General features: G+C 35.4%; 1 protein-coding gene across 4 annotated transcripts in view; it reads right to left on the bottom strand.

Annotated features, from left to right (window-relative positions):
- Nucleotides 1-8,181: 8,181 nt before the first annotated feature.
- Atp11c (ATPase phospholipid transporting 11C) overlaps nucleotides 8,182-12,313 on the bottom strand; it is a 166,449-nt gene continuing 162,317 nt past the window's right edge. For all 4 annotated transcript variants that reach the window (XM_051179127.1, XM_051179123.1, XM_051179122.1 and 1 more), the window contains one exon: nucleotides 8,182-10,737. Coding sequence is in view for 1 of the 4 variants with exons in the window: in XM_051179125.1 (XP_051035082.1) it covers nucleotides 10,675-10,737 (63 nt within the window). In the remaining 3 variants the exon portion in view is untranslated. The remainder of the gene's footprint in view (nucleotides 10,738-12,313) is intronic.

Here is a 12,313-nt window from a genome sequence, read left to right as displayed (position 1 = left end):
GCTCTTTTCTTGCTCTCCTTTATTCTTCCCCTGACTCAATCTTCCTGGTCCCTCATATCCTCCTCTCCACTCCTCTTTTCCCCTTCTCTTTCTCCTAACTCCCTCTCCCCTCCTCCCACACTACCAATTTGCACAGGAGATCTTGTCCCTTTTCCCTTCTCAGGGGGACCATGTATGTCTCTTAGGGTCCCCCTTGTTTCCTAGCTTTTCTGGATTGTAGGCTGGTGATCCTTTGCTCTTTGTCTAAAATCCATATATGAGTGAGTGCATACTATGTTTGTCTTTTTGTGACTGGGTTACCTCACTCAGGATAGTCTGTTCTAGTTCTATCCATTTGCCTGTGAATTATAAGAATCCATTGTTTCTTTTTTTTTCTTTCCTGCTGAGTAGTACTGCATTGTGTAAATGTACCACATTTTATCCATCTATTCTTCAGTTTAGGGTCACTTAGGTTGCTTCCAGGTTCTGGCAATTACAAATAATGCTGCTATGAACATAGTTGAACAGATGTCCTTGCTGTATGAATGTGTATCATTTGGGTATATGCCTAAGAGTGGAATTGATGGATTTTGTGGTAGACTGATTCCCATTTTCCTGAGCAACTACCATACTGATTTCCAAAGTGGCTGTACAAGTTTGCACTCCCACCATGGTAATGGTGGATGATTTCTCTTTTGTGTTCTTGGATTCAATTTGCTAGTATTTTATTGAGTATTTTTGCATCAATGTTCATGAGGGATATTGGTCTGTAGTTCTCTTTCTTAGTTGAGTCTTTGTATGGCTTGGGTACCAAGGCTTGTAAAAAGAGTTTGACAATAAATCTTCTTCTCCTATTCTGTGGAAAAATTTCAAGAATATTTGTATTAGCTCCTTGAATTTCTGGTAGAATTCTGCATTGAATCCATCTTGCCCTGGGACTGGTTCCCCTGCATGCAGTCTCCTGTCCTCAGGAGGTTCTGAATAGGGCTGGAAGCCAGGCTCCTCCCATGGGTGGAGGAAGGACCGGGATGCTGGTAGACCCTGGATAGTATATATGGCTAAGTTTAAAGAACAGAATACAAAATGAAAAAAAAAATCTCTCATGTCTTTCTGAGACCTAAACAAATACAATACAAAAGATAATTTAAATGTCAGGTGAAGCTCTATAAAGGATCCTAGAAATATTGATGGATTGCATAAATAAATTTGTATGACTAATATTCTTTGTTACCTGTTAAATAATAGTATTATCCAATTAAAATGCAAAATACTTTATATTTGCATTTCAGTAGTCCATGTTCATATTAAAGACTTTAATTTGTTTTAAACAGCAGAACCATCTGTACTGCTAAACTGTAGTGAAAGCATATTTGACACCAATACTTCTGTCTTACCTGGAAATCACAAACTAGATTGATTTGTGTGTGGATCCACTATTGTATTCAATATTATACTCTGTTTTTGTAGTGTAAGTCACTGGTATCTGTCACTTATTATTTATCATGTTACATATAGCAGGTAATGTTAATGAAATTATTACATGTTTTTATCCTACACACAATTTTAAAAAAGATGTATTCATTTTTATTTTATGGGGGGTCTGTGTGTTGCATGTATATCTGTGTACCATGTGCATGTTGTATCTGAGGAGACCAGAACAGGGCACTGGATTCCCTGACACTGGAGTTACAAATGAGGTCATTAGCCACTACATAGATGTTGGTTGCTGAACCTGTGTCTTCTACAAGAGCAGTCATTTATTCAGTTCCCATTCAACATTTTTTATTTTTAAAATTGATTTTAATTTTTTAAAATTATTTTAATTAATTTTATAATTATTTGTATAATCCTGGCTGTTCTGGAACTTACTATGTAGAGCAAGCAGACCTCAAACTCACAAGGAACCACCTGTTTCTGACTCTCAAGTACTAGGATTAAAGGCATGAGCCATCACATGTGGCTCATTCAAAATTTTGTATTAAAATGTCCTATCACATTTATCTATTTATTCATTAATTGTATTGTAGAGCTCAGAGCGAAACTTGTGATAGATGGTTCTTTCTATCTTTATGTAGCTTTTAGGGATAGAATTCAGGTTGTCAGCCTTGGCTGCAAGTGAGTGAACCCCTGAGCCATCTTGCCTCCATCCACAATTTTAAAAAGGTTTATTTTAATTGTATGCATATGAGTCTTTTGGAGATGAACAAGCCTCTACTCACTCCAGATAGGAAAACTACAACATATCAAAGTATGGATACCATCAAAGTCCAACTTGGTGAACCAATGGATTTTATTGTCGTTACTTACAAGTAATATGGGTGAGGGATTGCTTACAGGAATATGGGTGAAGAGTTACTTGCAGAAGCAGCATTCACCTAGATTACTCAAAATAAAACAGGCTATATGATCAATCTAACTTCAAATAGTAGAAAGTTAACAATGATGTGGGTCTAGGGATGTTGCTTAGTTGTAGAATACTTGTCAAACATACACAAAGTCCCGAGTTCTACCTCCAGCACCACATAAAACTAGGCATGGTTGTTCACACCTGTAATCTCAATACTGGGGAGTTCAATGAGAAGGATAAGAAGTTCAAGGTCATGGCCAGCTACATAGCTCAGCAGTTAAAGGTGATGAGAGGTTAGATAATATCCATTAATACCATATAATTCTGATTTTTTGTAATACTGTCTAATGTTTAGCCAGAAACACTTAAATTTTCTTATTTGCAACCGCAACCTGCCTTTTCTGAATTATGTGCACTAGTATAGAATGTAGGGGCTCCAGATATTAGTATTCCCCATACAATTCAAGGAAGGATCCAGTTAGTTCACTTTATAAAATTAATTATCTTGCTTTTGGAATATTTGTTGTTTATCTGTCCCAAAAGATTACTTCAAGTTCTTTGTCAAGGTCACTTTCTTCTTCCCATAATTTGTCAATGTAATCATTATTAAAAGGTACTACAATTTTTGCTGGGTCTATTTCTGCTAATTGATGAAGTCTCAATTTTCCTTTTAGAATCAACTCAGACACCTTTTCCAAATAAGTTAAAATTTTTTTTTCTACTCTGTTGATGTGGTAAAAAAAATCCATTCTAAGATAATATCTTCCCTCTGCATTAATACTCCTGTAGGAGAATACTTAGAGCATAAAATAACCAGAATGCAATCAAGCTCTGAATCCAAACGATCCACACGTGCATCCTATAATGTCTTTTTCAACAAAGCCAATTCTCTCTCAGCTTCAGCTGATTATTTTCTTGGAATATTTCAGTCCTTGTCATTACCTAAGGCTTCCAACACATTATTCAATCAATCATAGAATACCCCAATAGTGCACTTTAGATAATAAATATCTCCTAACAATCCTTCAAAGAGTCTGTCCTAATTTTCCCCCTTTGGGATCTAATTTTCTGTAGATATGTTTTATTTCCTAAGTAATTAACAGAATCTCCTCTATTTTTTACAGGAGCAAGTAATGTCCAACAAGGCAAAATTTTCTTTACTCCAAGCATTCTTTTTAAAGTATCTACATTTGAAACAGCTAGTAAAATGTCATCCATGTAATGGCAAACTATATATAGATTGAAGAAATTGCTTACATATCATTTCCAAAGGCTGTCATACAAAATATTGGTACAGGAAGGGACTATTTAACATCCCCTGTAAGAGAACCTTCCATTGATATCTCTTAGCAGGCTGAGAATGATTATAAGTAGGCACTGTGAAGGCACATTTTCTGTGTCTTTTTCTTGTAAAGATATTGTGAAAAAACAATTTTTAAATCATAAAGACGTGATCTTTTAGATAATTAAGAAGGTGAAGGAATTCTACACTGTAGTGAGCCCACTGGCTGAATCACCTTATTAACAGCTCTTAGATCTATTACCATTCTCCATTTTCCAGATTTCTTTTTCACAACAAATACAGGATAATTCCCAGGGCTGATTAATTCTTCAATATGCTGAGCATTTAGCTGTTCCTGTACCAGCTGTTCTAAGGCCTGCAGATTCTGTTGTTAAAGGTCATTGCTTAACCCACAAAAGTTTGTCTGTCAACCATTTTAAAGGTAGGGCTGTTGGTGCTTTGAAAGATTAGCAGCTGTTGCTGTTGCGTCCTGCTCTCATAGAACTTGAATGGGCAGTGACCCTTTTTTGTTTTTTTTTTTAATATAGTACTGTCTAATGTTTAGCCAGAAACATGCTAATGTATGGTTTGTTTCTAAGACTGGAGGAGTGTTAATCTGAGTATTCCATTGCTGTAACAAATTATGTCCCCATAAATTCATTGATATGTTAGCCATATATGGCTTTAATTTGCTTCTTTATCCTTCTGGCCCCATACATGTGACCCATCTCACACTCTGTTTTACCTGAGATAAAGTTCCAATCCCTAAAAGTTGAACATTTACCTCTTGAAGAGGCCAATTTGGATGCCAATTTTTGTAACATTCACACCTTTGTCTACAAGACCCTCAATCATTTATTTGTATTTTTAAATTTGGTCTTTGTTTATTTATAGAAGTTTGTCAAAATACTTAAGGGTTTCTCTTGAATTTTTTGTTCTCTCTTCTATAGCTTATCCTATCATCCAGAGCAGTATTTTTTCTTTTAAACAATTGCTCTGGGAAGGAGTTTCCATCACGATGACAGGAAACAATTGAACCAAATTTGACATGGGGGCCTGCAAGAGGAGTCTCCTGATTGCAAAGGTTACCTTGACTTTCCCTTGTTGACCTACTTTCATTTGTCTAATACCTTCCTTTGCCACATCTTCTATGTAATCCAGAAGGAAGAGGTGTTATGTTTGGATTATACTTAGAAAAAACATTGTTTCTAGAAACCCCTTGTTTATAATCCCTTTTTAGGTGCCCTTGTTCACCACAATTGAAACACTTCACATTTCGACTATTCAAATCTCTGCAAATCACCTCTCCTATCCAAGCATCATCATGGTCATGAGATTCAATATTGATTTTATCTGACCCAATCCTCTGAGGGTGCTGATCTTGCCTTTAATGGCCTAATTATCCTTTTGCATTGTGCATTTTCAAAAGCCAGAGATTAAATTATTATTTGTGTATCTTCTGAATTTGGTATCATTCTATTTACAGCTGAAGTCAATCTTAGTAAGAATTTCATGAAGGCTTCCTTTGGGTACTGTATAAACCTTAGTAAATGACTCATTTTTCTTCTCCAGTTTGTTACCAAGCATTGAAAGCTGCTGTGCAGCATAAAGCCAGGGGGTGGTCATCATATAGACATTGCCTTTGTACATCAGCATACTCTCCCTCTCCAAGAAGTTGGTCTTGGGAAATTTCCATACCTCCAATCTTACTTCATTGTTCAATAGTCTTAGCCTCATCTCTTCATCAGGTCCTCCATTGTTTTTGAGGACCAGGTTCCCAGCTGTAACCCAGTCTCTCCAGTCTCCAGGGATAATTCTGTTACAAGGTGATCATGAGTTTGACATCTGCTTCACAAAAGGTGAATTTATGCCATATGAAACTATTTTTCCTTGAATATCATTAAAATCTAACATTTCTACAAGATTCTAGTGAGCTCTTACACAGCCTTGGGGATAGCCATCATTTGGAAGTTCCTGTAAGGTGAATGGACATATTTAGGCTGGTTGTTCGAAAACATTAGACCATTCCTCTCTTAACCTGAAATTGGTTTTCCATTACATTCCTCTGTCTTTGTCTGAAAATCTCTATGATGTTTTATTTTTTCCTAAAATTTCTATCTTACCATTCATATTAACCAACTTCTTAGTGATAAAATTGATATTTAAAATTGACATTACATAATTCCCATCTAAATTAGTTATCTATTTTCAAACCCTCCAGCATATTATCATACAGAGACCTAAATCCCTCCATTGTAATAGCACTTCCTATTTTTTTAATGTGAGAAAAATCTCTATTCCCCCTCTAATAAGAGTTCCCAATCTCACCAAATCTGCTGATGAAGATGGTAGAGCTTAAGGCTGTCCAGTACATCTGAATGGAGAACACAGGTAGTGAACAGTTAAAGGTGCTAATATCTGAGTTCAATTCCAAGAACTCTCAAGAGAAAACTGACTCTCACAAGCTGTCCTCTCACTTCCACACATGCATTATAGCTCATGCATATCCACACAATTACATGCAAAAATTTAAAAAGTTTGAGGTCAGCCTGGGCTACATGAGACCATCTATGAGTTTTATATTAAAAGTATATATATTATGTGTATATATTATACATTTTAGTCACTCAATTTCTAGTTCTAGATTCAACTATGGTCACATGCTTCATGGTTGGTTTTCTTTATTTGGGACAGTCTCTCAGTCTTGGTCTTTCATGATCTTGATAATGTTGAAGATTATATGTCCATTATTATACATAAACCCTATGCTTTGGGTTTGTCTGATGTTTTCTCATGGTTAATTTTTGATGGCTTGTCAATTTATGCCATCAGGGTACGGATAATGATGAAAACACAGTGTCCTAGTTAGGAATAGACTCTAGCCACAATACCTGGATTCGAATTTTGCCTCTAATAGATTATGTGACCTTAGTTTTTGTGACTTAGTTTCCTCATTGGGTATATGGGAAATATCAGTATGTATCTAAGGCTGTTGGGGTTAGTAAACATGTAAAAATGTATACTGTGGTTAGAGCACTGTTACCTAAAATGAGGAGCTGGACATTTATTTGGTTTTACTAACAGAAAGAACTTTCGTGGCAGTTCACGAAGAAACTAAAACAACAATGTATATCCCTACCCAAAGAACAAGGGCTAAAGACTGTCAGGACTTCTGGCCTACCATGAGGTATACTGTTCATTTTAGCCATCAATTTGCTTCCAGTACTTCCTCCTAAGATCTCTAAGATCAAGGTCTCACCTTAACCCACAGAGGAACATTTCTTTAGAACCAAAGATGAGTGAATTAGGCACTAGGCTCTGGTTCCTCGCACATCCAATGAATGGGAAAATGTGAATAAAAACATAGCCAACTAATGCTATTCCTTTTTTTTTTTTCCTGGTAACTATCCCTGGTAACTATCTGGCCTTCTGGCTTCATTAGTATGCATCCAGCACTTCACCCATAGATGCATTCACTGAATAACCATAGTGATAACCTCAGCCCCTAACCTTTGCATGTGTTTCTTGCTGAAGAGGTCAAATCACTCAGACCTCACAACAGCCACTGTATTGGTCAATTGAAGGCAAACAAAGCTGGGAGACAGCAAATGACCCATAAGGTTGGATGGGGGAAGGGATCCTGAAAACTGACTTCAGAAAGTTAGAAAGCATGTATTACACATATGTGTAGTGTTAGTAAATGACAAGTTTTCATTAGCGTCAGAGAAATAAGCAAGTCTTTAATTATGCTTCTGAGTAGCAAATGAATTGTTACAAGTCTGATCTCTTAACTCATTTGACTTCCATCACACTGGGTAACAGTATTTGAAACTTTAATTCGGATCTTGTCTCTGAATACAACGCATTTCTCACAACAATAAAAAGGAAATTTAGACTAACCAGAATACTAACTGAATGAAATGAAGTGACTGAAGTATAAAATGCAACACAACTAGATTTAGGTAGAGCAACTGGTTTGACACTAAGTACTTTTCCAAAAAGGGTCATTCTTAAGGTCTGAGTGTAGCCTGAGCAATATAGGGAGGCATGGTGGGGAGATGTGAACAGGCACATCTTTGGACTAACTTTCAAACTACAGTAATACTTCATCTCCGGTCACTTAAGAATCAAATAGTTTCAATAGGTCAAAAATACAGACCATACAGCATGTGTATCACATCCCCGCCCCTCCCCCCCCAAGTGTGTGGGCAACAGTAAAAGCATATCATGAACACTTAACATGCATTTATTGAGCTGGTTGTGTTTTATACTTTTTTGTGTACTAGGGATCAAACCCAAGACCTTGTGCATGCTTAATACACACCTATGAATATAGGTACATCCTGGCTGGGCCTTTATTTATACGACTATAGAATAAAAATTTTCACAACTTTCTTACCCACCTCAGATTAGGTACTGTTATAAAATATCAGCTGAATTCATAGAAATGTTGTAGCAATCTGTTGTGAACTGTACATGCAAACAGGAAATAAGAAACTTACTTTCTATCACTAAATTGCACCCATAACATTTTGGTATCAAATTGATACTTAAAAAAAGAGGCTCAAATATGAATTGTATCATACCAAAGTTTATTGATTACATCAAACGAAAATTTCTGTAATGAAAAAGGCAAGTTGCATTCATAAAAGATGGCATCCATGTTCATTTTAGAAAGCAACAAAGTAGATGTAAAAAATTGCTTAAGTGAAAAATGTAATACTGCAGTTCCATTTTACAAGCTGAAAAATGATTTTATCAACATCTGCATAAAATTTGCACATTTATATACTGCATGTTATTAAAAAATTTCATCACTAAATTATGACTTTTGCAAATCTAGGCTTACATTTCTACTGTTGCTGGTGTATATGTACTAGATATGGAATGAATATTTTCTGTTTAATAGGCAACATCCTCAAACAATAGACAACAGTTTGTAAAATTACATGGACATTTTGATGGTTCAGAATTCATTCAAATTATGGTAATACAATCCTACTTTTATTTTTTTACTGATTTCTTGCCCTCTTCTAAGAGTGGTTAGATTGTAGTGCTAGGAATACTGGATGGCTCATTTCCATTTACTTCATCTGCTAATCCCATGCTAGCCCTGTTTTAAGTCACTAATAAAAATCTTTCAAAAAGCAAACCCAGGTTCCTCTGATTTGAGCTGCAGTGTACAATGTAATGTGTAACTGAGACATGACCCTAATACATGTCACTCGCTTATCTAGCTTTCTCTCCACTGCAATGGGTCACACATATTCAGTTTTATTTCTACTATCCAATCATTTTGCATTCAATAAGTCTCTCTATTTGGCTCTTATAGTTATTCACAGTCCTTATAGTTCTGATGTAAAACAATAATAATACAGCAGCAACAACAATGACAACAACAATAACAAAATAGCAAAGCTTTCCTGGGTTAGATGTTTTAGCTCTTTGGAACAGGCAAAGAAAAGAAAGACTTTGCTTTCAGCAGATCACCTCAAATACAGGCTACAAGAGCACACAACACACTTAAGCTGTGAATGACACCTAACAAAATACTCAAAAATAATACTGATAGACAAGAACAAATTCATTAGGGAATGGCTTCTGATAACTGAAATTATGACCTTTCTAGAATTTAAGAAAAATTACATCTAAACATCAACACAATATATATGGAAGAATCAAATGTGCCATATGGACTATATAAATATACTGGAATAGAATGAACCTAATACTTTCCTAAATCAAGGTACAATATAAACATCAAATAGTACAGGCATGTCAGACTGACAAAAAATATTAGAAACTGATAGAAAAATATTTTCTAAATATCATTTCAGCCTAGCTTTCAAATGTGGTCCTTCTATCAAATAAAGACATTTCACACTTACTTCATGTTTTAAGTGAACTTGTTAGGGGTTAAACCCTTTTTTTGGTTCAGCAGTTTGAGGATCTTACCAAGATCTATCTCATAGTTGAGAAATAGACCACTCCCCTGTCCCAGTTAGCTACAGGAGACAACATTCATGTCCAAAGAGTCATGGCTTCACAACCTGAACTGTTTTTGTAATGGATCTTTCCTACCAAATTGGTAATAATATTTTTAAAAAAAAGTGCTATATATATGCACAAACAACCTCTTTCAAATAAAAACCGTTAGTAATTTAAAATAAGCTATTCTCCTTTGCCACATAAAATTATAAAATGCCAATGCTAAGAATGGCGCTTATTTCTATATATTTAACCCACCTTAGCTCTTTCTATATATTTAACCCACCTTAGCTCTTTCTATCTATTTAACCCACATTAGCTCACTACCCAGCAAAATTGACACTGGAAATATCTTTTTATTGCTTAACTGTTTTGAGGGGCTACTACCCAAGTGACTGAAGTGTTTTAATTTCAAGTTTAATAGTCCTAAATACATACATGGTGTGTAATTCAGAAGGCAATACACCAAATAACCTTTTCCAACCCTGTTTCTACAATAATAACAATAATTAACAGTATCACACAAAGTCCTCAATGTGTTTTTTGGGAAAGGATATTATACCAAGACAATTAGCCTATGATTGAACAGAAGATGAACTATTTTTGTTTAATGCAGTAATATCATTTACTCTTTCTGTATTTTCAAGTATTGCTCTTATATGTGGAAAAAAATAAGATAATCATTTAGCAGGAACAAGAAATGTGATACAAACAGCCTATGTCTTTTGCCAGGCAAAAAAGTAACACTGTATTAGCAAAATCTGATCATTGCCATTGCATGACTTCTACTTTATACTACTATATTTAAATCCATTCACAAAGTCAATGGGTTAAAAGAGCATCCTTTTCATAGTTACATTTTTCTATCTAAATCCAGAATTCTAAGTATGCTTACTTTAAACTTTCATATAAGTCTTAACTTTGACCATAATGGCTACTTACTATAACTGTAAATGGTTAGGAGAGTTATTTGGTATTTTAATGGACATTTATTCTGAACCCTATACATGAGAGTGGTTTTTTGTTGCATATTGAGTATCCTGAGTTAATATCTTTTGTTCCTTCATGCTTTCTTTCTTTAGCTGCAACCACTGTCAATATGCTTGTAGGACAACAACATGGGCAGTTCAAGATTCGGATTCTGAAAAGGTTAAAATAAAGAGTTACAAAATTTATTTTGGTAACAATATATAACCATCCATTTAACATTAAAAAATAAATCAAGTAGTAAATTTTGTTATGAGAGTTATGCCAAGTTTTATTCACATGCAGGAGGGGAAAAAAGAGTGACACAATAACCAGGTTACTATTTTTTTCTTCATCTGTCCGCTGAATAGTTCAGGCTTGCTCTTTGCTTTTGGATTGCTCCAGGGTTCTCATAGCAGGTTTTCTCACTGGGGTTGCTTATTAAGCGGGGAGTTGCTGGAATACAGGAACATGATTTTTTATCTCTAGAATATAGTAAAATACTTGGCACGTAGCAGATGCTCAGGAATTGAAGGAATAAATTGCATATTTTTTTTTGGTGTGTGAATTATCTTTGGGCATGTATATATGTGAGTATACATGCACATGTGTTCATAAGCATGTATAGGACAGAGGTTAACCTCTGGTGTCATGCTTAGGTGCCATTCATCTTTTTTTCAATTATTTTGAGAAAGGAATTCATTATGTATGCAGCCCCGACTGGACTTGAGCACATAGAGATCCACCTACTTGTGCCTCCCAAGTGCTAAGATTAAATGTGTGCGGCATTACACTCGGCCCTCACTTTGTTTTTTTGAGACAGTTTATTTCAGCATGACCTGGTGCTTGCCAATGTACTAAGCTGACTAGCCAGTAAGCTTCAGGAATTCTCTTGCTTTGTCTTCCAAGGAATCTTCTTTTCCAGCATTGCAATTAAAAGTGCACCAGCATACCTGGCTTTTTATGCAGCCGCTGAGGCTTGAATTCAGGTCTCTATGCTTGCACAGTCAGCACTAGCCCCTGGATTTGTGAATTCTGAGATATTCAGTTTTGGAAAATTTCTGTGAAAATACTCCTTTACTCAAAGAACCACCACCTTTAACATCAGAGTTAATTTTTCTTTTTGGTAGATGATTTACTGTTATTCAAATGACACTTCTTTTTCTTATTCATCATCTATTTAAAAGAAGAACCAGATAATTTCCCTAATATACCTGCAGATTCTTCTCTCTCCTCTAAACTTCATTGCTTGCTGTGATCAGGGTGGGGTATAATAGACAATCTGACCATTGAATATAAATGTTGAAGTTACATATAAAGAAGAGTGGGCATACTTTTGATTCTTTATGCTAAAATCAAGCTTTAAAGATCTTAAAATGTATTTACTTAGATGTGTATATGCACATGCCATAGTGCATGTGTGGAGGTCAAAGATCAGCCTTCAGGAGTTGTTGCCTCTTTCCAACATGTGGGATTGAACTCAGGTGGTCACGCTGGGTAGCAAGCACTTTTACCAGATGAACCATCTTGATTGTTTAAAACTCAAAAAATTTGAACTACATACAGCAATGAAAGGTCTTAAAGAGGGAACTATTTACTTTCTATATTGGGGCACCTTTCTTATCATATTGAACTATAAATTCATTAGAATAACCTCAATTTTCTATTCATGTTCCCTACTCTTCAGGTCATAGTGACTTTAACCCAAAGAAGGTTGCAACTCAATCTGAGAATATGTGAAAGAAATCAGG

The sequence above is a fragment of the Phodopus roborovskii genome, unplaced genomic scaffold (genome assembly GCF_943737965.1).
Source record: "Phodopus roborovskii unplaced genomic scaffold, PHOROB, whole genome shotgun sequence".
Lineage (NCBI taxonomy): Eukaryota > Metazoa > Chordata > Mammalia > Rodentia > Cricetidae > Phodopus > Phodopus roborovskii.
This window is presented reverse-complemented; position numbering and strand designations above follow the sequence as displayed.